Consider the following 27035-nt stretch of genomic DNA (forward strand, 5'->3'; position numbering starts at 1 on the left):
TCGGATGTAAAGGTTTGCCGGCGCCTGGAGCAGCAGTAATTGCGGTTCGAGTTGCCGCCGAAGGTTTTTTTTTTTTTCTTTCTTTCTTTTTTCATTGCCTGAATATCTCGACCGCATCAGAATGAGGCTATGTTTTAATATCGCTAAATTACACGCTGAGCGTATTGAGCGAAATCTCTGCAGTAATCCTTGCGTCTCTTTTTTGAGCTAATTTCAAGTTCTGACAAAGATCACTTTGCATATACTGCATTTATGTAATACGCATTGTATATTTAATTTACAGATGAAAGCTTCGCCGAGAGTGATCACCGAGCCAACGCTGCAAGGGTGCAAAGAGACTTGGACGGTAAGTGATAAAGATTCTTCAATTACCTAACCGGTTAAATTTATTAACTTGTGCGGTGCACGTTATGACTAAATTAATTATTATCGTTATCTTTGTGTAGAATAACTGTTTACACGACACTGTAGCACAATCCCACTACTGAATACCAAGATTATTATATACCATCGATTTTTCTTGCAGTCCAAGATTATCCGATAAATTACCATCGCGCAGGCTCATTGTTAGAGTCGTTAATTTTCATGAATTCATTAAACATTTTTGAGAAATAATTTCGCGATGCATACGCCGTGTCGTGAGAATTTTTGAACAGAAAAAAAAAGAATCGTGAGAAAGTTTATTTCCTTTTTCTACCTATCTTCTTCTATCTTTTATTCCATCTACACGTATATGTACATAAGGCATTTATACGTATACATGGATCGTTGAATGGAGGGGGAAACGGAGTCTTCGAGGCACGACTTGACTTTTTTTATTGTATTTTTCGCAATGCCTCGAAGTATGGTGAACAATGGGACTTGACTCGACGTAATTATAGGTCTCATTCTCCAAAATTGTACATATATAAAAATGAAGTTTAAACAACAACTATATCTTTTCTTGCTCTACTATTACTGTATACTCCCTATATAATATTAATTAATACCGAGGGTACATATAACTCGACACCGAGTTTGGAAATTATTTTTAATATACCTACTATACCTACATACTTATACGATCGTGTCTTTAGTATACGGACAAATCTCTCAAACTTTTGATTAGCCAATATTTAAATTGGATAAAAGCAAGCCTAAAATAAAAAAAAAACATGTTGGACGTGAAGCGTGACAGGGTCCTTATATTCTGGTGCTGTAGAGACATTCGTAAATGTGATTAGATTACAATTGTATAATAATGAGTGTATTGAAATTTATACGTTAGAATTTTTCATTTTCGCCGTAACGCAGTTATTGCGAAGACTGCAATTTTTTTTTTTTTTGGCAGTATGTTTTTCAGCTACTTGAAAATCTGTAAGTTTTAGACATTGGAAGATTTGTCCAAATATACATTTACCCTATTATAGTATACCTATATACGTATATAATAATATACACAGGGTAACACGCAGGTTCTCCTCTGATGCTGCATGGAGGAGGAGATATGGAGGAGGCTCGTCTATATACTAATTTGTAAGATTATCTATCTCTTTTCTGTTTCTGTTTCTGCTCCCGCCTGCCTCCCCTGCCTTCATCTCTGTTGATCTTCTGAAACAACTGGGTGCCGTCGGTCTTCACCGTCCGTCTCTCCGTCCGTCCGTCCGTCTCTCCGCCTCTCCGCCTCTCCGACTGTCCGACTGTCCGACACTCCGAATTACGCACCACCGCACCACCGACTTTCGATAAAACGATGAAACGATCACCACGACGCGTCCGAATGAACCGCTACGATATACACGAAAAATCTACGACGACGAACGGACGAACGTAACGTGGAACGAAACTCCCTACCTCGGGTGATACATTATATAAAAAATAATTATTATCTCTCTTTGTCTATCTATCTCTCTAATCCTCACTCACTGTACGAAACTCATACGAAAAAAAAAAATTTATCTAACGCACGGACGCACGGGGACGTACGTATGTTTGGCACTTGGATCTGGATCTGGCACAATTTTACATTATTATTATTAATACAACAACAACAACTACAAAAATAATAATATCAATAATATTAACGGTAATTAACGTAACACGCTCAAATATCTAACAATGCGACTATTCAACCGTCGAATATAATCGTAATACTCGAAAACTTAAAACGCCCGTGGGCGAATTCGTAAAAACCTACCGCGTGCGTATAAATTTTTTCTTATACCTGGTACTCGATAAAATCGCGGGATGCAGGAGTTACGACGGTCCTTCTCGTCTCGGCCCGACCTGGTAAAAGCGCGCCGCCGTTAGGGCTGTTGACAAAAACCGCGCGAACGTTCGTCCAGGATGGCGCTAGCACCGAGTACGCGACCCAAGTTCTGGGAACGACATTGGCGAACGGACGTCTATACGCCCGGATATTGTCAACCTCGAGCCGCGTATTTTACGACAGGGAAACCGCCTCCCCCGACCCCTCGAGCCCCGATCCCTACATCGTCTATCCGTCCAAGGCGTCCCAGAACAATTGGCAGTTCGGCATCGCCTTGGATAGTGCGGTGGCAAATCCGTCGGCGAGCGATTCAGAATCGACGTATAACAACGACGGCAATGTATCCGAGGTCCTCCCCCCGGTCCTCGACGAGCTCCTGGTCAGAGAGAACGACGTTTTTGCGGCAAACGAACCGAGGCCGGCTGTAGACTCGGTCAAGTTCAAACCCGCGAAGGTCAGATCACCCGAGTATCTACCAACGTACACGGTGAAACAGGATGCTATCTATTCGCCAGAGCCTAGTTACGCTAAAGAATCATCTTCCCCTGGAACTAGAGGCTTCACGCCCAGGATACCAAAGGCGTTTGGCGTTCAGTCCAGACCTGAGTTGAGGAAGCAGGTGTCAGATTCGAAGCCTGCATCTTTGGCTAAATCACAGCTGCCTGCACAAAAGCCTCTTGGTACTGTCACATACTATGGTTTTGCCGACTTTACAACTACCGTCGGTGACACGGTGATCGTATTCTCACCCAGCACGGCTCCGGCGCCCGTTGGCAGGCCAGCGACTACGATCAAGGGAGACGCAACCCTGAGGCCAGCCGATGGTTTCGCGAAGGAGATTCAGGCGACGAGCGTCGTCGTCGGGCGCTGGAAAACTGACGCTTCGGAAGCCGGCATCGGCGGAGAACCAAGCGATCCGCTTTTGGAGGCGATTAACGGCGGGGCCCATGGCTCTCAGCTTCAGCCCAGCGTCGTAAGCGAGCCGGAGCCTGAGGCGACGTCGACGTCGAGCACCCCGCTGCTCCCGAGTCCACAAAGTTCCACTGGCCTCCTGACCTCCATCGTTTCCACGATCGCGGTCGACGGCACGACAACACTCTATAAGAGCCTTATCTACGGCACGTACGTTGGTACTGACTATGCACAGGTCACTCATACCGCTTCCGACGTCTACTTCTTCCCTGATGAAGCGTCCGTTTCGTTCGACTCCGAAGAGAACGAGAGCCCCGACGAGCCAACCGTGGAGTACGCAGAAGTTGACAGCATCACCAGCACTGAACAGATCACACCGGAAATGAACGAGCTGACCACACCATTCAAGGATACGACTGCGAATCCACCGACTACTCAAGAACAGACACGAGAGACTCTTGGTAAGGAGGATGAACCGATGATACCAACGAAGCCAACGCCCACCGTCATATCCGGTATGGATAACGAAATACCGAACGATATTGCTCTCGGTGATCCTCAGGGACGTAGCATCAAAGGATCTTCGGGGAAAAACATCGTTCCGTTGAATGACAAGGGTTTGAAGCATTATAGTTCTCAAGTGGAGGTGGTTGCTTCTCCGAGTATTCGACTACTTCCATCCACCGTTTACAAGACGTTCACCTACCTTACGACATTCTACATACCAGACGAAAATGATGTTACTACTACGTCGGTCAAGTCACGAGAGGTCATTTCGTCTGAAGTATCTTATGTCACGGAGTTCATTGCTCCAAGCACCAGTATCGCTAGTGAAACTACAACAACTGAAACCCCGGTAACCCCGCTGGAATCAGAACAGCGTGAAACAACAGCGCCGTCAACCACGACTACGACTACAACGGTCAAAACTGAGACGACGGAAAACACTAGCCCACCTACCACTCCAAAGATAGAAACGTCGTCCGAGTCTACTAGCGAACCGGAGGAGGAGCAAACCACGAAACAAGACGAAGAGATCGAGCTTATTTTCAAAACGCTATATACGACCTACACGTACTTGACAACTTTTTTCCAAGAACAAACGTCTAGTGTTATTAGTCACGAGGTTGTTGAGACAAATATTATCACGCAGACGGTCGACCCCTATTACGATGTGTCCGCTGACGTAGCCAGCCTCTTCGACAAGACCGACTCAGTTCTTATCGCTCCGACGAAATCGCAAGAGATTACTCCGCCATCTTTGATGGTACAACCTGCGGTTCAGAACGAAGACGAAGAGTCGACCGAGGAGGAGGATCACGTTGCCACGACCGAAGAATCGAGTATCTCAACAATTGATGTCGAACAAGAGACGGAAATTACTACAGAATCTAGTCTTGAGCCAACTCCCTCAGCCGAGGTAACCCCACAGATACATCAAGACGTAGTTAAGACGTATTACACGACCTATACCTACTTCACCACGATATTTGTTGAAGACGAAACCGAGATCGAAACGAGAACTGAAGTTTTCACGAATGTAGTGACCGGCGCTATTCAGCCGAGCACCGTGCTCCCAACAACTCCAAAATCTGAGTTGCCTGACACACCGCCTACACTAGAAACGCCGACAACGGAAAATATGCCGAAGCCACAGGAAATCGAAAAACCGGCAGTGCCACCAGAAATTTTGGCGTACCTAGAGGCAATTAAGAAACAAAAATCCCAGGAGGAGGCCCTTGAACTGGCGAAAAAAGTAAAAGAGGAAACGAACGGTGATGAAACGCTGGTAACTGGAGAAAGTCAGGAGACAACTGAGCCTGCTCCGCCGACAACCCTGCAAGCGCACAGCGACAACGTGCCTGGTGTTGCCGTCATCGAGGAGCCAGAGATGACTCCAAACCCACTTGACGCACCTGGAGAGGTCCTCGGTAGGATGGTGACAGACGTTATATCCACGTCAAGTTCCGGTGGAGGAACTATTCTCGATTCAGGAGAAAGAAGGATCAACACATTCCCTGATGACCAGGAGATTTCCGAATCCAACAACCACGAAGTAGAGCCAGCCGTGACTTTGCTACTTCAGACAAGCTATACCACGTTCACGTATTTCACAACCATGTATAAAGGCGATGCATCTAACGTTGTAAGCCGTCTCGAGACCGTCACTAACACTGTAACGGAAACCATTCGACCTTCTGCAATCGATTCTCAGCCCGTAGTACCGACCATCACCGCTCCATCAACAGAATTCACGACGCTGACCTACTGGACGACCTTCTACAAGGACGGTGACACAATTACCAACAGTCGCGAGGAGACTATCAGCAGCGTGGCTACTCCGGAAATAAATCCATCTCCAACAACAGCGGTAGCACCACTACCCAGTCGCGACTTTGTCGTAGGTGCTGAGGTACAACCCGAAGGAAATTTATTGGATAATGAAGTCCCTTCTCCGATTTCTCCAGTTTCGTCGGAAGCACCATTTAGCACTGAAGACGCGGTAACGCAGCCTGACGATCAGGCTGCGGATGTAAGTAACGTAGGAAATCGAATCGCAGGTAACGATAACGAGTCAATATCACCTGACCCAACTACTTTCTACACGACCTATACCTACTTTACCACATCTTACGTGGGGAACTCGACTGTTCTGAATAGTCGTTTGGAAACTGTAACAAGCATTGCACAGCCAACTGACCGGGCAACCGGGCGGGCAATTGGCGATGGAGCTACAGCGATTCCCAGTGTCCAGGCACTGGACACCATTGACAAACCAAGTCCTGCCAGGGCCACTGGTATTATTTCGACAGTACGTTCAAGTAAGGTGGAGGATGGGACTACGACACATTTTGCCACGGATGTTCGTGGAACTTTTATTAATGGACTTTATGCTCAGGTAATTGAGAGCTCGACACGGATCGAGAAACCCGAAGATTCCACAGCCTCCTCAGCGACAGCTACCCCAGTGCTGCCTACGGGTGTGCTATCTTTGAATCGGGGAAGCATAATCGATGCCGACGAAATCAGTACAGTATACTTCACCACGCGGCAGCTCGGAACTGTTGTTGATGGTCTTTACGCCAAGGTAGTTGAAAGCACTTCCAGCACTAAGATCGACGAGGAACGACGCGCTACTGTCACCCCTACCCAGACCGGAACCCACCGAACTGGTCTAGTTCGCCTCATCGAAGGTTATGTCGAAGCAAACGATACAACTATCTTCTACCGATCTAAGGTAATTGGCACGAGCATCGACGGCAGGTATGCTCAGATAATTGAGAGTACTTCTAGTTGGCTGAGTGCCACCCCGGCAGCAACAGCTTCCGGCGAACTGGCCTCCAGCATTGCACCTAGCGCGACAGATGGTAATATCGCGATGTCAAGCGCTGCTTTCCCAACCCAGGTCCATCCTTCACCTGCCGTTGTAGAATCCTCCATGTCCGATGATCCAACGACAGAATCGTCAACGGAAGACTCTACTGAGGATCTTGAAGACGATATGGAGGATGAGGATGACGATCGTGATGAAAATGGAGACGGGCAGAAAACCTCAAAGAGGTCGAGACTCACTTTCACCACGAAATCGAAATCGTTTACGCCGGTTATACGACCATTTGCTTCTAGAAATCGGCCAACTTTTAATCCAAAACGGAAGGGCGCTCAGGGAGCTACTACGATCACTAGGACAGATATAACTCCCACCATAACAGCAACTCTGGCCGGAAAAGGTAACAGATTTGCGTCGTCCCGAAACAGAATAAGCTCACCCACGGGCCCTTACTCGAGTACCCTTGGGCAAACGGGGCAGTCTGGGTCACGGAGAGGATTCTCGGGACGACGTAGTTTCTCTACGTCAATCCTCCCATCTGGCTCTGGATACGCCTCGGGAACCATCAGAGGTAGAGGCTCTTCCCGCATCTCCCCGAGTTCTGTGTTCCGTGCACGAGGATCAGGACCATCCTCCATCGGTCCAGGCAGAGGCTCGTCGAGGAATGGTCCGCGGTTTTCTAGCTCTGTGTTCGCTAGTGGGCCAGCCGGGTCATCCAGATACAGACCTGGCATTCGAGCTTCATCAACAGTTCTTAGAGGCCAGCAGCCAAGTGTACGTAACGAAGACCAGGATGATAATGCGAACGACTACACCGCGACCACTATCGTGACCGAAGAAACTCCTTACACTGAGGACGATCGGTACTATGAGGATGATGGCGAAGCTGGGGAAACTGGAACTATACCGTTCCAAACTACCACCGAGTCGATAAGAAGAACAACGAACCCTCTACTGAAATTCCGGAGACCATTAACCTTGGGTAATTCCCCCGTATCAGGAAGACTGGGTAATACACAGCGTCCACCAACGACGACTACGAGGAGAAATGGAAACCTTGTTAGGCCCACAGGATCTACTCCTAATAGATTACCATTCTTAGCTGGAAGGACGGGGAATAGACCAAACCTACCGACTTACACCAGACCTCGTCAAGGACAACAAAATCTCTTCCCTCCGAGGGGACTCTACAATCGAAGACCCGAGGCAACTGAACCTACTGAAACGACTGATGTGACGGAAACGCCACCACCGATTGATGAGGGCGACGAAGACCAAGAAGACGATGAAATATTTGAGGATGACGAACCGATCGATGAAGTTGTCGATAATGATTACGAGGCGTCGGAACAAGATTTGACGTCAGAAAACCGTCGCTCAGGAAAGACAGCTTATGCTCCAAGAAGTGGAGTTGTCCGTATCAGACCTTTCCTGGGGCGAGCCGGTCGAGTGCGGCGTCAGGCAAGCCAGCTCAGGGCTCTGACAACCAATAGATTCCGAAGACCTCCAACAGGGCACTCGAACAGTCCTCAAGCAAAGACAGAAGAAAAGCCTGAAGATAACCCAGAACCCGAAGATAATACTGAATCAACCCAGAAGTCCAAGCCAGCTAGCACCTCGAGGTTTGGAGGTTACAGAGGTAGGTCACAGTCTTCTCGTAGAACAAATGGTAATACTAGTAGCAAAAAAAATAAAAATGACAGCAATAAACCAACCGAGGGTTCCACGGAAGCGACTCCTTCTGGAAAGCCAAGATCACGAACGAAATCACGACCTTCGGGTTCCAGGAGTTCCTCCTCTTCATCTCGGATAAAACCCTCACCGACGAGCAGCAGTAGCAGACAATCCACCATGAGGGAAAAAGAATCGTCGTCGTCTGCTTCTAGGTCTGGATATAAACGACCGAGCTCGAGCAGTTCACGGAGCAGATCGACCGGAAAAACAGAATCATATTCTAGACCGAGACCCCCACGGATTCGCGGCGGAGGATCCCGTTCCTCTCATACCGAGACGCCTGTTAGCTCTAAGCGTACATCATCTGACGGCAAACACAAAACTGGCTCAAGATCTTCAGGAAGCAGAAGCAGCAGCGGACGCAGAACGTCGTCATCGCGCAACCGGGGAGTAAACTCACAATCTCGGGATGAGCCTAGAGAATCATCTTTCGAGCCTGAATTCGACGGTACTATAACAGTAACGCACTACATACCAGCTCAAGCTACAATTCCTGCAGTTACCAATGGTGTAACAGAGCTAAAATATGTTGTCACAGCACGGCCAAGCACCCAAGTTCTTGGCCCTGACCGCTACAGCACAATTGTCGGCGTAGACGGACAACCGTTGACCGTCATTTCCGGGGATGTAACTGGGACGAATGCACAAGGCCATGCGGAGGTGACAAGGTTTCTTCTCCACGAGTCTACGACGACGTCTATCACCCGTGGACCAACATCGATTGGCGGACGACGGACAACGTTTTCCCGGGTGATACCCTCGACTGTGTACTCCGTTGAAAATGTAGTATCAACGCAACAACCCACTCTTCCAGCAGCAAATGCTCCCCTGGCGAACATTCTGCTCTCGCAACTTCTCCTTGGGCAGCTTGGCCAAGGAAATCCACTCCTCGGCGGTCTTCAGCAGCCGCAACAGCCACAGCAACAGGCAACCCCGACCACTCGTTACGATACGCGCACCACCTCTTACGTCACAACGATTACCAAGCACCAAAGCACCGTGATTCCACTGACGTTCCGAGGCAAGGAGATTCTCACGACCCTCGTCGATTCTTCCGTCGATGTCATAACCGCGACTGAGTTCATTACCGACACAGTGGTTATTACGCCAACGGCCGCATTACCAACTCCCGACATAAATTCCCTTCTTCTGCTACTTCAACAGCCCACGCAACCTCAGTTTCAGCCCCAGCTCCAATTCCAACAACCCAACCCATTCGATCCTCTCTTCGCCGTGACCCCAGCTAGCACGCAGGGTAACGAACTACCCGGCGAAATCGACCGTAGACTTCCCGCAGATGTAGATTACAAACCATCCAGGGGATCAGAGGACGACGAGGAGGAAGTATCTTCGTCATTCCGCGACGAAGATGAAGATGAACAACGAGAGCCGGAGCGTCGTCACAGGTCCAGGACGCGCAAGAACGGATTTGGGAAGCCGGCAAACTCGGGAAAGAAGGAGGAGCCTATAGTTGATGAGTCATCTGTCGTGACACTATACGTATCGGGTAAACGCCCAGGGGAGTTCAGCACTGTTTTGAGCACAGTTCGTGTCGGCGAGGACGCGTCAGTCTCGCGAAGCCGCAGAGACATCGGTAACCCACCACCCGTGATCGAGCTCCAAGCATCGCGAGGACCATCCCTTCACGCGGCGCCCGAGAGCATTATGGTTTTGGACGGAGGCGAGGAACTCGTCAGCGTGCACTCGCCAACTCAGAGTCTAGAGAGCGTAGTTGGCGACGTCGGTCGACACATTTCTGCGACAATGATCTACGCCTAATCTTTAGCCCGTTATTTTCCCAGCCCCGTATCCTCTAGACGTTAATTATTTAAGTTCATTACTTTAAGCGTAAGTCCCAAGCCACACCATTTCCCACCTCTTTAATCATTACACAAACATTTCTCGAATCGTTCAACCACCGTCCGCCCCTGTCGTCGGGTTCTTTGTCGTATTTGCGGATGTGAATAGGATGCTATTACGAGGCTCGAGGTAAACGTCGAGTTATACTTATTTTAAATGCATAAATCGCGATAACGGCAAGTCTACGATCCGCAGGTACATGCGGCGACGAAAGGTGCGGAATCATTCGTCCATCTCACCCGTTCCAAGTATTGCCCCCATGCTTTCCCATGCCTATCAATTCATGCTACTCTCATCTGTCACTTGAATCCCGGTTCATCTGTCATTCCGTTATCTCCTATAATACTAACAAGCGCCGAACGCACGTTCAGAAGGCGACTTAGCTTCTCCAACATGAGACTCTGACACGAAACTATATACTAAACAACAAAAACAACAGCAACATCAACATCAACAACAGCAACAAATAAAAACCAAAACTATAATCGTAAGGTTGGAAATAACTCTACTAAAACCGTATATACCTCTACACAAAGATTGGAAAGGTGCGAAATAAATTGTAACCTTTAACCCTGCGAAATGATCGCACCAACAAACGCTTTGGCACTGAGCACTGCTTGAATGGAATGCTGCTATTAAACTTGAAGAAACGGGAAAAAGCGAACAGAAAATCCGACTTTCAGGTCATTTTGAGGAATCCACGAGCGCCAAGCTTTCAGCTAGCGAAATTACCGTCGACCAGGTCGGCGACGAGATTCATGACGATGAAGACCACGATAATAATGAAGAGGTAGATTTTCCAGAAGAAATCAAATTTCCCTTACCTGATGTCATAGACGTTGAAGACGGAGCGAACACTACACTTCCGAGTAGACAAAACAAACGAGTGCTAGTTCGCATCCCGATATCTCGAGGTGAAGGAAGCCACAAGGTGACTGTCGTTCGACGCCGACCTCTTACACCACTCTCGGGAGCAAAACAAGCACTGCCTGCACCTCGACGAGTAATAGTTACGCGAATTAGAACCCCGAGTACAGCGAGAACGACAAAATACGAAACTCAAAGTCGAAATTTCGCGAGTGAGCCTGAATATGATGGATTGCTCACCCCTCGGCACAAGGTGACAGTTACCCGCCGGAGAAAGATTCTGCCCACATCGAGTGAAAAAGAAGTGATTAAATCACGAGTCACTCGAAAGAAGCTGGTTAACGTAAGACCAGTTTCATTGCTGACGCCAACACCAACGGCAACGCCGACACTGGCGATTATTACGACTGGGTTTTACGAGGCAGCTGTCTCAAGTGAGGATTACAGTGACGTTGAGAGCGATGACGAGAACGGTGATTATGGCGACGATACAAGAGTGCCGGAATACAGCGAACACGAAACGAAGAATTATGACCTATCGACACCTACCCCCAGCCTCGATGATACCTTAAATATAGTCGGAAACGGTTCAAATGAAATTGTGAATGATGTCAGCGAGAGTGTGACCCCGGCTGCGCCAATCCCTACGGAAGCTCCTGTGATCCTGACAGACCACTTCTTCCTACCGTCGGATGACGAAGAGGATTACGACGACGAAGTTATCGATGGAGAATCGTTTTCTTTGGAGACTGAAGAAGCTACGACCCTCTCAGCAACGGAACCCACAACTCCGATGGAACTTGAAAACTTGGATCCCAGTTCAAGTGTGTCGGTCCAGAAGAGTCTAATGTACACTGTTCTTAGCCAAGAAGGCCCTGTCACTGCACAATCCACTAGGCTCGACCTTAATACCGCGACAGTCAGCAAACAGCCCGAAAGTAATCCTGCGTCCACCAGTTCCCTTCCGACTAATTTGTTAGGAGAATCTAGTGCATATCCCAATCTAGTCGACATCATTATCGAACCTTCGAAAGCATCGACAGGCTCTTTTGCGTCCGCGGTAGCTCGTAGTCCCGACCCAACGCGAATAGTAACGTCCATCTCACCCGCGGTTATCGAGGATACGAGCACGGGTTTGTCGGAACCCCACGTAGCGGTTCCACCGACTTCCTCTATTCCCGAAACCTTTCCTATTGGCGTGGATGAAACATCAGCTCTAAATTCCGAGCCAACCGCGAGCGTTTATTATTCTGAAACGGTCGTGACCTCGACAAGATTGCGTACGTACACGTACGTAGTAACCAAGTTGAACGGACTCGAGACGGAAGTAACGTCTTCGACAGCGGTTAAACCCAAAGTGACTATCCTGACACTGACCGTACCCGTTACCGCGACGCTCCCATACGCCGCTGTCGCGACATCTTCAGCAGCGTCTTTGCCATCGACACAATGGATTCCACCATCTTCAGCAACCTCGACGTCAACACCGCCGAAGCCAAACGACCCCCCGTCGCCCGTGTATAGCCCCGACAAAATTGACGATGGTGAGTATCCTTTGCTCGTTGACATTTATTCACCGGTTCATCCGTGGTCCTGGGCGCCGGACGCGTATCTGTACATCCCGGTAAACAACCCGTACGTACGATTATGCGTCCAGAAAACGTGACGAGCGAACGCGAAGGGCTACGAATGGTCACGTTCTGACTACATATTCCATTCTCAAGTCTATACAGTATTTAGCATACATTCATTCCTTGTAGGTACTGCATACCAATGATGCGGTGAGTATTGAAAGCAGCATGGAGTTTGTAAGAGTTCAATGTCCGATTTGTGTAGTTTCGAAAATTCGCAAATCAAATATACCATGGTAAAGGCTTCTTTTCGACGGTAATTATTTCCGCGCTAAATTTTATTATTTTGAAGTATCATTCTCACCTCGATCCTACGTACAAATATTGGCATATTTTTCTACCCGTGCTCAACAAACACTGTATCTAGTATGTACTGTCTATTCCTGGAATTTATGCATTCGTTTAGATGTACGGAATACTACATTTCTAATGTCTTTGCTCCCATGTACATGCTACTTATGTACGAAGTCCCAATATTTTATAGTTTATATACTAAATTGTACCCATACGTATACAGTTGATTAATTGCATTCAATCACACGTACGTCTGAAACTTTTCTAAATTGGCTATTGGTATTTTCCGCAACAATAATTTATATGGCACCTATAATTTATTTCACGCCTTTATCTATCAACTTGAGTGGCTGCTACTACGAGCTCTGTAAATATCTATACTTATACTCAAGCAAAGGCGTGCTCAATCTTTTGTAAATATCTATGAGGGAGCAGGCGAGGCTGACCTCAATCAACCTCTGTCTTCAACTTGAAATGATTCGACTTTTTCCGTAACCTTGCCCCTTCCAAAGCTTAAATTTTTACCCTACTGCCAGGCCCTTAATAAAAATTGGCAAGTAAATAAGTGTCCAAACGAGAGCAATAGAAGCTTAAGATTAAATTCAAAGCATATCTTTGACTGCGACTGTAGATGAGACCGCAAAAGTGGAACCTGAAGACGAGCAAGGTAGAAGGTTTAATCTAGCCACAAGGATACTGTCCAATGGCGTTGAGGTGATCGTCGCCGGTTCGACACCCGCTCCTGCCCTTAGGTGGGAGACTGCGAGTCCCCCGGCAACGTTGACTTTGTCTGATGCCATGGTGATGCTAATGCCAAAAGACGAGCCCCAAGAATTTGTGACGAAGACCTGTGCAACAACTTTCACATACATAACGACCATGAGTGATCAGGGTGGCTCCACCAGAACCTCAACGCAGCAGCAGGTACGCAAACCGTGATTATCCCGCGAAATTTAATACAGTGGAAGCTAAGCGAATCATTCATATAATTATCACTGTTACTCATTTCTAGGTCGTTTACAACACCGCGACAGTGGAAAGACACTCGCCAGCTGATTCCACAATTTCTTCGATTGGTCTCTCCCTTGAAGCTTCGCCCAGTCTCGGTACTGAAGTCTTCGAGACCACTTATGCGTACCACGAACTCCCCGTCGACAACCGTGGCTCTACCGTAATTAGAAACACCGTAACTGCTCCACAGGAATACCTCGACCTAGTTCTCGAGCCATCTGAGGCACCACTTCCGGAGACCAACACCTACCTGAGCACCAGAACGCTGGAGAAAACGATTGCGGAAAATGGAAAGGCCACGGTACAAGCGGTAAATGACGTCGTTACTCGGGTTGGTACAGAGATTTTACGTAATTTTTGTAGTCAATAAACATTAAAATTTCTTCCCTCAACTATTGAAGCACGTCTTCGAAGCGGTACGTACGACTGATGTTTTATCGTAATCTTGCAGCTCGTCGTCACCGAGTCAGCAAGGTCCCCTAGGCCAACAACAAGCATTGATGGAATTGCTGCTAAAACGTCGTCAACATCGGCTGAATTAGAATCAGACGTTGTCAAGACTTACTACGTGACCTACAGCTACTACAGCACGTTCCTGGAACAGGGCAGCACGGTGGTTCGTACGAACGTAGCGACGTCCGCTGACTTGGTCACCGAGAAAGTACTTGCTCGAAGACCGACAACCACTAATACAGCCTTAGTAGACGATACCATCACAAGTTCAGAGACCACTGTGACCCCTCCGGCCTCATCGACTCCGGTAACCCCGACAATATCCGAAACTCCGACGACCTCGGCGAAAGTTGAACCAATTCAAATATTCGCTACGAAAACTTACCTCACGACGTTCACGTACTTTACGACATTACTACAAGTATGAAATTCGGTGATATTGCATACATGTATTGATTGATATTGATAATTTACTTTGATGGCTGTTTAATATCTCTTGTCGTCTTCCCAACACAGGCTGGTGTTAATGGCAAGACTTCGACTACGGTATCGTCACGTTCGCGAATCGTGGAAAACGTTGTTACGGAATCAATTGCGCCGAGTCTTCTTGATGCCGGGTACATGAATGCTCTTTTAACAACTACACGGCCCCAAGAGGAATCTGTCGCCAAACCCAGTAACGTGAATCAGGTCAACAACGTGGTCACCGGCTCGACTATAATTTTCTTTGATGAAGAAGATCGCGTCGATCCAACTTCAACGTCGATTACGCCTACTCCAATTGCAACAGAAGCAGTAGCAGTTTCTACAGTAACAGCAGAACTGGAAACACGACCGACGACGCCAGATTCGACTGGGGAGAATACCAAGGTTGGATGGGTTTCGTTTCTGCAGTTGCGTACATAGCATTGCTTTCAAACTGTCAACTAAATTCATTCTTGCGGGTTTTAGATTCCGGAAGGAAACAACGATGCGTCTGCAGCTGGGAGCGGTTCTTTTGATTCCCTTGGATCGTTCACTAACTTCGGTATCAACGGTCTCTCCGCCTTAGGTCCCGTGATCACCGCAATGGCCGGTCTTCTACAGGGAAAACCAACTGCTTCGCGGCGAAACGGGACTGTCGATGGCGATCAAGATACCACCACTCAGAGATCGCCTATCTATATTCCAGTATCAGAATTCGCTGACGGTGATATCGAGACTGCTGAGAGTCAAAATATTGGTAAGTAAGCTAATCCAGCAACCATTTTGCTATTTTACAGCTCTCGATGAAATGACAAATACTTTAATAATTGCTCATTTCAGGAAATCAATTGGCAAACCTTAATCACAACTATATACCAGAAACACGCCACAAATCATCAGTTAGTCTCGTCAAGGGCATTCCCATCTCACCTGGTGAAGTGATAACTGCCAATAGCGATGTTATCATCGGAAAACCGGGAAAAATCGGTGGACCCAGACCACCACAATCTACAAACACACAGGACAAGCACGTTGGAATCAGGCCGCCGCCAATACCGCCGCAGGTACTTTCACAGTCGGATCGTCCTCACGTTCACCGACCGACTATACACCATCACAAAACCCAGCTGCAGATCTTCCCAGCCCGGCAAGTTTTTGAGGAACACCTCCAGCTGCCCGTCCGGTATGGAGCTTCTGCTGAATCCCATCAGGTTCAAGTAGCACAGAAGCATCCTCAACGTCTCATCTTGCGAACAGACTCTGGGCACGATGTAATGGAAAACGATCCGTTGCTTATACCACCTGCCTCGCCTACTTCCTCGATTGTACGAGGTAAACCACCGGCATACGCTGATCGCAGCCCTGTGCCGGACCCAAACGAGCCAGAATGGAGTCCGGAACGGTACAGACGACCCTGGAGTGCCAAGGACCCCCTTAAGCCTTTGGAGTTACGAGAATCCTTGGCATCTGGAAATACGCAGTGGCATCAGAACGATGCGGAAGAAGCTGCATCATCGTCTTCTGAGGTACGAAAGATTGATCAAATAGATATAAAAAAAGAATATTTCTCACATTACAAGTAATTTTGCATTACAGATTCACGGTTCTTTGGGTAAACCGAATTCATGGTCCAACCACCGTGACCATCAGTTAGTGAAAGATAATCACGAGCGACCGCCATGGGCACAAAGGGATCCTTTACTGCCAGGTAACACTGTTATCGAAAGTTCCGTGCAACCAAAAGTACCGGAACCAACAAGTATAATTCGTCACGTGGTACCTCACATCATCGACAGAGACACTGGGCAGCCACTGCTCGTTAATATTCAACCAAGCCAAGTCGCCAACGTGGTTATTCCCCAAGGTGGAAATCAAGCACTGATATTCGGGGACACCAACGAACCACACATAACTGGACAATATTTTGATGATCCCTCGCCTTATCCTGAACCAGAAGTAGCACCTGGTTTTACTGGGGTGCAGAAGGTGAGTGGTATAAGTGAAGTAAATAATTTTTCACATCTTCTGACTGATAGATTGGAGGATAGGCTCTGGTAAATGATAAGATAATGATTATTATTTTTTTTTTTGTAGGTGGAGCATTCACCGCAATACTTGGGGCAAGGTGATCCATCAGAGTACATGGTTCCCCCACCATCACCACAATCCAATTTCAAGCCTTTACCCCAGTCACACGGAGGGCACCTTTCGGCACACCAAGAACGCCCCGGTTACGGTCATACCGAGATCCTAGTGCACCCGGGAACAACCCCAGTGAGAGACTACAATCAAGTATATCGAAGACCAGTCACTTCGCCAGCAACGTCTCCACCTAGGAGAACCGAGGTTGAAACTTCACCACACCGATACATTTTGCTTGGCAAGCCTGGAGATTTACGACCTGTGAATGAGGTGCTGAATAGTAGTCAGAGCTGGAAACTGAATGATGGTAGAAAACCAGCGCTGTCGCAGTCTGCGACGCAAACGATAATTCAGCACAGACCATCTGGACATTTTGGACCATCGATGAGCAGACCCACATCGAATCCTCATGGTCCTGAAATTCATATGGGAAGACCCGGAGCTTACCCTGCTAAAAAGCCGCAGTATTCATCTGGACAGCCTTCGCTACACCCTCCTCCATCTTCGCAATCTTCCTACAGACCGCACACTAAAAAACCTGATGCTAATCTAATCCCTCCAGACTGGAGTCCACCGAAGAATACATTCATCAGAGAGCCATCTCATACTCATAGTGGTTCGGGCATCAGGAATGATATCATTGTTACTAATACGGAAACTGTTCCAATCAGCTCTAAGGAAACAGACGTTTCTCAAATACTTCATCCACCTCCGGTATGAGTAGTAATAGTAATATGTATTTTATCAACTATGAACAACTTGAGCTAAAAGTGGTAGACAAAAAATAGCGGCACTGATCGAAGTAATTGTCTCTACTGAATCTTGTCGATCCGTAAAAAGTTTATATTCAACTTGACAGATTATCCTTTCACCATTTGACGACTGACATTTAAAAAATGAAAGTTGGACAGATGTATACTTACTTAGAATGCATGTCGTATAATACATTCAAATTTCTTTCGTTTTCAGTTCCAAGTGAATTCGCTCCGAGATTCGGAAACTACCAATTATCATCATATGGACAGGATAGATCCATCAAAAATGGGAGCTACTGAGTCATCAGCTGTACAACAGAGCACAGGGGAAAATGTCCCAACCGGAGCAATCGAGTACCACGATCCATCAACGGACCCGAAAGTGAAGCCTGAAGATATTTCGTATTATCCCCGCCTACCAACAGTGAAACCTGAAGTTCAGAGTTTCGGGGAAATCTTACCTCAAAACGACGAAGATCGGGCGCCTGAAATCTGGACAGTGAACACGCAGACAGAGCGATCCTCGTTGTCTAACGATTCTGAGATCAGCGAGTCTCAGCCAGTGCCAACTCGGGGTGACATGCCCCCTGAAACAAACACCAAGGTCGATTATGACTCTGAGTTGAATGTTCCTGGGAACCATGTTACTGTGGGAAGCGACGATTCCTTGGAGAGCGTAGGCTCTATAACTACTGTCGGCGGAAGACCTCTAGAGGTGGATCAAAGCCTTGTCTATGGACAAAAGCAGCACACGAATAAACAACAGGGTCAAAATACTCTGTCACCAAATAGAGGGGCGCCTTTTGCCCATCGTGATCACGAACCAGCCATCGTACAGGGAACACCCTTCCGACAGAATTTCTACGAAGGTAAAAGACCCTACGAGAGTCCAATCATCATGCCAGGAAAACCATTTGGCGTCTACGTTGACAGCCACGTCAACGTCATCAGACCGTATGGCTACAACCAGAGAGAAACCCATCGACCGCCGATCAGACACAATATCGTCCAAGGTGTTCCATTCGGCTATCACGGCAACCAAAAAGTCGGGCTACAACCCAACATACATCAGATGGTGCTCCCACCACGAAACGAGAATGGTGCACCGCCAATGTCAACCCCGAACTCCATGGACCGTGGTGACGCAATGGATCTGAAACCTCCGCCCATCGCAGGCGTTATTCATCAGCATCAGCACCAAGTTCCAGGGCCGTTTGGGCCGAACCGCACACCCGGGAAAGAAAACAAACGTCCCCAACCGACCTCTGCACAGCCGGAAATAATGACAATGCCTCCTCAACCTTCGCCAGCACTGGCACCGCCCGCTCAACCGGGAGCAGAAAAAGACTTTACCATAACGATTGGAAATCAATCGCGGCCAAATTCGATGGGATCTGGATCTTATTACGAGGATAATTCTGAATCTGAGCTCAATCTGGCTGAGTCAGCGTACCAACTGCTGCAACCCTCTGATACCAGGACCAAAGAGGGATCCGGAGCTGTTCACCACAGTTACCCTAGCCATTCAAAGGACGTGGCGAGACCACGACCCTCGTTGGCTACTCCAGGACAAGGCATTCAGTATTCGCAACAGTCCAATAATCACGGGAAGCTGGAATTCTCCATGCCAGTGGAGTCCACGGGTGATGATAACGAGGATAGTGATACGCAGACGGAAAGACCGCCTAGCATGTTCTCAGGGATGACAACGACCAAGAAGACGCCAACACATTTGGCCGCCTTGCCAACAAATATCACCGCTTCACCACCCGTTGTAAAAACTTCAATTAACCGAGAAGACTCGATGAAGATCAGCAAGAACAATAGTTACCCGGTGACCGAAGTGTCTCCGGTGATTTCGCAGACCAGACCAAGGCCAAGGGTTCCATATCGAGACATGATGCCACCTCCTCTAACGCCGCAAATCGTCTTCCATGGCAGCAAAGGTAGTGGGAATGGGAATGCTCCTGAAACGGAGGGACTAGAACCACCACCATTATCCACGGAAGTTGTAGGACTATCGCCACCGCCTTCGAAATACATTCCACTCGAAGAATCCACCACCACCGCAGCACGGCCTTTCCTAGTTGAACTGTTGTCACAGGTAGAACTCCTAAACTGTTGTATTTTTTGCTCAACATTATCAAATGGTGCTAACAAAAATCGTGTATTTTCTTTCGCTTGTTCAGGACATGGTTCCTCCAGCACCAGTTTTCACGACTTCATCACGCCCCTCACAAGAGGCGGCAACCGAACGACCAGCAGTTGCTGTTTCAGGCTCCTTCCGCATCGCGTCAGCGATGCCCACGTCACACGTTACTTCACTGAGAGATGCTGAAGCCGAGATTCCCGTCGTTCATGGAACTGTCGACTTGCCTACAATCATCGAGATGCATGGACCTTCGCCATCCACCACACCTTTAATAATTTCACCAACGATAAATAAATCGGAACGTGTCAGCATCTACACAGCGAGGCCGTTCGAGTCAAGACCAGTGTCAAGGTACGAACGGCTACGGTAGTCAACGGAGTTGAAAAAAAAATATATAGAATGTTATAATTATCATTTAATAATAGTAATTAAAATCCTGAATTGAAAGTTCAGCGTTTCACAATTTTACATTTTCCGACAGATTGTCAATTCAACCAACATTCACATTGACGAGTCTACGGTCACCCAGTACGACTCTGCGACCACTTCGTATCGATCAGATGGAACCGAGCAAATCCTCGACTTTCAGCGTGACAGTACAACAAACTAGGTTACCGTCCACGGTGTCCGAAATAATCACAAGTAATCTTACGACTATAAAACTTCCTGAAGCATCAGAAAGGCCAGTCTTACTTCAGCCCAGCAAAGAGACCGATACACCGTCGTTCGCAATTGAGCCAACTGAATCCCTCGCAAGTATCAAGACGGCCGAAACCGTCGCAATAACAAAATCTCCATCAAAGATCCACGAGGCACCTTTGAAAACTTCAACACAAACCAATAGGCCTGAAATCCGAACTACTACAACCGTGCGAACCGAAAACTCTCAATACAGTAAAACAAGCGTAGAGGTAAGTTATAAAATGATCAGTTATCGATACGAAGAATCAATAAAAAATAAAAAAGATGTCATTTTGCACGTCAGGTCTTGTAGTTATTCCACAAGATTTAAATATTTGCCGTCAGTCTGCTACGATTGTATGCAGGCAGGAAGCAGTTTTTTTTTTTATGTGTAAAACTCTTCACTGGGTACCGTGACGTATCCGAACTTTAATTGCCGCTCTCTATAGTGAAAACAAGAGTGCACTAGATGTGTGTAGAGCATTGATCTCTTTATTCCGCTTGTTCATCATGTTTTAAGCAAATTTTTTGTCGCGGTTACTATAACGGCTGCCGCGAGTTCTAAGACCATTTAAACCCACGTTTACCTGCATATATTTATCGTGCGCTCCAGACAAACCGGAACGAGACAGACCGAGAAACCGTGTTATACATGGTGACCAGAGTGGCATCGGCATCGTCATCAACGACAAGGACTCTCTTGCGAACACGCACCCTCACCTCAACCACGGTCGAGACTGTGACGGAAACACTGCTACAGCCAGCGCGCACGACAACCATCGTATCTTCCTCTACTGTTCTGCGACCAACGACTGAAGTTCCAGTTTCAGTACACCAGACACCATCAGACAATGAATCGATATTCGTCGTGATGAGCGATCAGACGCCTCCCCAGCCCGGAGCGGAAGAGGTAAATGCAACGATTTTACAATCCATAGTACCATTTATACCAATGTTGTTCAGAAAATCCTAAACGCTTCTGGCTATTCCTACCGTATTATCATGGGAAGAAAGAAGGTGATGCTTGAATATTTCTCACAGGTGGAAGCGGAATATGGAGATGAGGACGTCGAAGCTACCAGAGACGAGCAGGACCCGGGTGGCAATGAAATCTATCGAGTATTAGCAGGCGGTATCCTTGGAGCACCAGCCTTTCCACGTGAATCGACCGCAGGTCGATGTGTGCCGGAATGCAAAACCTCAAAGGCAGAGATCTGCGCCGAAGTCAACAGCGTTAATAAATGTGTATGCCGGCCAGGATTCGCCCGGATGTTCCTTGACCGCCCTTGCAAGCGTGAGTAGAATATTCCTCAGCCCCTCATAACTGCATTAATTATTTCTGGATTAAACAATATCACTTAATTTTTAAATATATCTAGCAATCTATACGTACACCCTGCGTGTCGGACTCGACCGCGTTGGCAGAGATCCGTTTGCGGTGTACGCCGAAGAATTGAATGACACAGCGTCAAGTGATTACAAAAAATTGGCTGGGCCTACGAAAGAAGCTCTGGACCGTACAATGATGCAGAGTGACCTGAGGGATATCTACAGAGGATTGGATGTCGCCCGGTTCACATCAGACCCGAATACGAGCGTCGAGTTCCACGTTCAACTCAGTGAGAATGCAAGCGATACGCGGCTTAAGGAAGTTGTCCGGAAATACCTTGTTGGCAACAACTACAGCCTTGGAGGAACGGAGGTTTATGCATCCAAGGATCTTGAAACGGTGAGGTCCTTGGCTGAAGTCCAGCACATTACTGAAGATGTGCCATCGACACTTCTTATTTACATTTTCACTGTTTATTCTTCAAGATCCATGCCTTCGACTTCAACGAATGCGCTACCGAGGAAGGCGGACCTCATCATGACTGTTCGCCTCATGCAGCATGCTTCAACCGTCAAGGATCTTATCAGTGCTCATGCCGCGAGGGTTGGGCTGATCTTTCTGATAACCTGCCGACCTATCCAGGAAGAGTTTGTTCTCAGGCGCCATTCGGATGTGCCGCTTGCAACAACAAGGGACACTGCGTGATAAACACCAACGGTCAAGAAGTCTGCGAGTGTTTCCCGTGGCACAGCGGACAACGCTGTCAGGTCAACCTCAAAGGTACGAATATAGTTTAGATTCTCTTGTAAATAAAGCCTCGTCAAGGGCGCTCCGTTTCATTTCCTTTCGTTTCGTTTCTTTTCTTGAATGAATATTGCATAATCGAATAGAATATGAGAAGGCAAAGTGTAAAATTCCATTTCCACCACATCGAAAATGGGAATAAAAAACCGAGCAACCCCTCGATCTTTAAACGTATTTAATTTTAACAGTCCTTTTGATCGCCTTGGTAACCACTGGTATCATCTTCCTGGCACTACTGGGTGTGTGCGTCGGCCTCGCTTGCGTTGGAAGACCACGGCGAAGATCTGGTAAGCGTTCCGGAGACCGCCGGGCTATGATATCGGTGGGAGGTAACGGGGGCGACACTAGCAGCGAGGGAAGTGCTGCCGACCTGGCGACGATTCCGCACCACGTGCCGCATGTCCTTCCTGCGCCGCCACAAACTGTTGCACCAGCTCCCCCGGGAAAGCGACCATCGGGAGCGAAGCGAACACCTCCAAGTTTCATCCCCGCTGCTCCCAGCGTCCCCGTAAATCCTCGATCCCCTCGAGGCAAAGCGCTTCTCGCTCGTCCTCGCGACAGTGTAAGATCTGATGTTGGTGCCACCCCAACCGACGAACAAAGGGACAGGTCTTTGACCGTGATGATACCCCGGGCCAAGTACCGTTCGGCACCCCAATCATCGCAGTCTCCTGCCAGCTGCAAACCTCTGGCAACCAACCTCGTCGTCGACGAAAGAAAGCTCATCAGCTACCTAGAGGACGGGCCGCATCCCGAGACGAGAAAATCGAGCCAAGCAGGAAAAAGAGACTCAGTTTGCAAGGAGATGATCCTGGACCCCCAGCAAACGGGTCGAAATCCACCTACGCCCAGCCATCCACCTGGCGCTCTTGTCAGTGCTGGATTCCAGGTGAGGTTTAACGTTGACTTTGGAAATTGGATTTAGAATATATTTGGTGAATACAAGAAGTCGGAAATTGTATTAGCTGACGAATGGGTTTAGTGGTCGAATCTTTGTGAGCACTATCTTCTAGAAATTGTATTGATTCCAAAATCATCCCTTAATTTTCGGATGTGAGAAGACCTAATTTTCCAGCTATCGTCCACTCATAATACAATGCAAACTACGTTTTTATTTTAGGTTTCCGCGACGGTGACTCACCAGGCGGACATGGAATCAACACTGGCACGTTCGTGCGGTGAAACGACGGTAGAAACGTCGACAAAGATTCTGCGAACTAGTGACGTTCTACGGGGTGACCAGGGTTCGACCTTGGCAAGGTCCTGCGGTGAGACAACTATCCAAGCACCGACGAAACTGCTTCGGCTGGACCTTGCGGAGGTCGGTTCCACCCTAGCCAGATCATGCGGCGAGACAACGATTCAGCCCCCAACGAAGATGGCTGCGGACCGACGGAGCAGCAGGGAACCCAGGGACAATGCGAGTGACGGACACACCATGGCGGAGCGGGACGTTGGTGGCACTCTTAGAATGCCGGCACAGAGGCCGCCCTTCTTTGATCCAGACCGGGTAAGATATGAATGATGAATAATAGGTAAAAGAACCATTTTGTCGATAATTCCGAGTACCGGTACCCCCGGAAGTGGAGGCAGGCAGTCTTTATTCCGTTGCGATAGGGTGCGACGTTGTCCGTTTGACTTGGGCTCACCGTCGATCCATCGCCTAATGTAAATCAATTTCAAGCCCAGTTGAGTTATCGTTAATAACCATTTTTTCTCTCTCCTTATTTCGGATAAAAGGCTAGCGACAGGGAGTCAAACTTTGACTCGCTGTAAAACTAGGCACGGAGAAACGCGAAGCAGATCTTCCTGTAGTTTGACAACTGTCAGGAACGAAGAATGGAAGGAGTGAAAAGATGCTTCGCGGAGTGCCAACCAACACGCACGCGCTACAACGCAAGCCGTTAAGCTGTGCGAAATGTCACATAAAACTACAAGTACTAAATTCGTTGCTGCCAAATAATACCCTTGAACACCTTCTTCTCCGTCCCCTTACCTCCCTTCCAGCGCTATTCTTCCTTATCTCCTTATCTCCTTACCGAATTCCACGTCACCGACATATCCCTCAACAACCTATACCCGGTACTTATCTAGATTTATACGTATATATACATATATATATATATACATATTTATGGGTATATATTATATGATTATATATTTTAGATGTATCTATGTATATCCAGATGCGACTATTTATTTATGTATACATATTGCGAGAAAAAGATAATAAGTTTATTTTTTATATATACATATACATGTATCTATTATTGTATAGAGGATACTGAATTTAACGATAGGCACCCAGCTGTCGTATGCATATATATATATATATATATATATATATATATATATATTAATTAAAATCACAGTAACCCGCGACAATATTAACATATTATTTTTTATGCTGTGTAGTATGCACTGAGCTGCAGATACGGGTACACGTTTTATTGGACGCTGTACAGCAACGTTAAAATTTGTGCCAAAATGTACAAGTGAACAAATGAATCGACGAGACGAATGTAATAGTTAATTGATTAAAATATAATTATTACCATTATTATTCTACCCATGTGAATAATTACTGAACTGACAAGACGATTTTTTTCGATAGTTGTATTTAGAGCAATAGTAGGGTACTTATTCTTTGTTTTTTTGTTTTTTTTTTAAGAGTATCATAGTGTTTCGAAACTTGTGCCTAGATTGGAAAAAAATGACTCAAGCAAATGAATGAAAATTCCGAAATAAATGAAATAGTATACAGATATATTTTTTAGCTTTCTACATAAGAGATTTAACGATGAATGTAATTCATAAAAAATCAAATTAACAACGGAAATAAAGATTTGACAAGACAAATAAAACGACGTGAAATAGCGAAAAATAAAAAAATTTCCGAATCTGATGCGCACCTAGATGTGTCACATTCTGTTATATGTTACAAATATTTTATCCGTCGCATTAAATATCTGAACCGATGCCTCCCCCTCTCTATATATTTGTATAATTATATATGCAGCATGAAATACCGACAAAAGTGGCAAAAATGTTACATTATTGTCGCTTTATACTGCCGTAGCTGTTGCTGTTATTATTATTATTTTTTTGTTATTGCTGTTGCTATTGTTTTCGTAGTTTATATGGTACATGTACACACACCAATACATAATCATATGTAAGTAAATATATATAAATCCATTTAGTTTATATTGCCCGGCTCCCCAGCAGTTGGATAACGCGGTAGTCAGATATGTGTATACTCATTACAAAATTGTATATTGCTGTAGAGTATACCTATAACCCAAAAAGAACTAAGTGGAACGAAGCCGCGCAACGTCGTCGAGCGGAAGAAATATTTAAATAGCGTATATTATGCGTACGCTGCAGGAGAGCAAGCTAAACGACATTATATGTATAGAACGGGTTGAAATGCCCATAAAACGCGATGATCGACGACCGACTATCGAGCGGATCTTGGCTTGTCCTTCGCGACAAATATTTATACATTATACAATATACACGTATAAAAAATACATTTATACGAAATAAACGAAGAATTGATATACATTAAGCAATAATTCTGTTGTACATATTATAATGTCTCCTCCAAAAGCGCTTCTACCGTACTAGATATAATATTATTTTATACTGCATACTGTACTGTATTTTTACATATCTATACGTATACCAGGTATCCACACGTATGCGTGTATGTTATACATACGCCTATACTCTGTACGCGTCATTCGTCTATATATGTGTAATATGTATGTATAAAACGTCTGTATACTTGTCAAATTTTAATACAAACTAACAATGTAAAATAAATGTGCAATTCTTTTTACTCACCTACAACGAAGAAAATTATTGTTAAATTTACTACTTTGTTATGTTATTACAATTTTTGTGATCAACTTTTTCACGGAGTAAATTGGAGTGTCGATTTAGTAGCGCATCGAGTTTTTGTAGTAACTTTAACAGAAAACTTGGACCAGCCTGTTATTTTGCCAGAGAGGTAGTAAATTCAAAAGTAATCTTACTTCCGTTCAATACATGTGCAGAACAGTATCATCCCAGTTTCTGGCTGCTCCAGGATCACAATGACTCCTCATCGTTCTGCTGTCATATCCCAAAAATGATTGTCAAATGACTATATTCACCGTTACGTAAATACCCACGACTTCAGAAGCCAATTGGTGTGAGCAGTAAGGAGCTTCCAAAATTCTATAATCACTCAGAAATTTCGAATCCTTGTATAGATTTCACACATCTGTCCTCGCGACGTATTGTCACTAATATCTAGTTGGATATTTGCTCAATTCGTCCAATTAGATCTAAAGCGCTGCAACTCTTTGCCAATTAAAA

The 27035-nt window shown here is 46.5% G+C and overlaps 3 protein-coding genes across 5 annotated transcripts in view; 2 read left to right on the top strand and 1 right to left on the bottom strand.

The window, feature by feature from the left end:
* Positions 1-26498, top strand: part of LOC124310473 (uncharacterized) — a 55814-nt gene extending 29316 nt beyond the window's left edge. The window contains exons 2-21 of one of the 3 annotated variants that reach the window (XM_046774466.1): positions 284-346; positions 10769-12496; positions 13509-13801; positions 13890-14219; positions 14340-14762; positions 14858-15211; positions 15293-15563; positions 15647-16332; positions 16403-16792; positions 16901-17662; positions 17918-19807; positions 19893-20206; positions 20337-20766; positions 21150-21446; positions 21578-21830; positions 21916-22265; positions 22352-22646; positions 22859-23559; positions 23791-24180; positions 24411-26498. In XM_046774466.1, coding sequence (XP_046630422.1) covers positions 284-346; positions 10769-12496; positions 13509-13801; positions 13890-14219; positions 14340-14762; positions 14858-15211; positions 15293-15563; positions 15647-16332; positions 16403-16792; positions 16901-17662; positions 17918-19807; positions 19893-20206; positions 20337-20766; positions 21150-21446; positions 21578-21830; positions 21916-22265; positions 22352-22646; positions 22859-23559; positions 23791-24180; positions 24411-24446 — 10256 coding nt within the window. In that variant the 3' untranslated portion in view covers positions 24447-26498. The remainder of the gene's footprint in view (positions 1-283; positions 347-10768; positions 12497-13508; positions 13802-13889; positions 14220-14339; positions 14763-14857; positions 15212-15292; positions 15564-15646; positions 16333-16402; positions 16793-16900; positions 17663-17917; positions 19808-19892; positions 20207-20336; positions 20767-21149; positions 21447-21577; positions 21831-21915; positions 22266-22351; positions 22647-22858; positions 23560-23790; positions 24181-24410) is intronic. The other 2 variants (XM_046774467.1, XM_046774468.1) reach the window with 2 other exon arrangements.
* LOC124310477 (uncharacterized) overlaps positions 1-27035 on the bottom strand; it is a 151784-nt gene that overhangs the window by 53094 nt on the left and 71655 nt on the right. The window lies entirely within an intron of this gene.
* On the top strand, positions 3257-10775 carry LOC124310474 (mucin-17-like). Its single transcript, XM_046774469.1, has one exon. It carries the CDS (start codon positions 3543-3545, stop codon positions 10002-10004), a length of 6462 nt encoding a protein of 2153 aa, XP_046630425.1. The 5' UTR covers positions 3257-3542; the 3' UTR covers positions 10005-10775.

The sequence above is a fragment of the Neodiprion virginianus genome, chromosome 1, assembly GCF_021901495.1.
Source record: "Neodiprion virginianus isolate iyNeoVirg1 chromosome 1, iyNeoVirg1.1, whole genome shotgun sequence".
NCBI classification, from domain to species: Eukaryota; Metazoa; Arthropoda; class Insecta; order Hymenoptera; family Diprionidae; genus Neodiprion; species Neodiprion virginianus.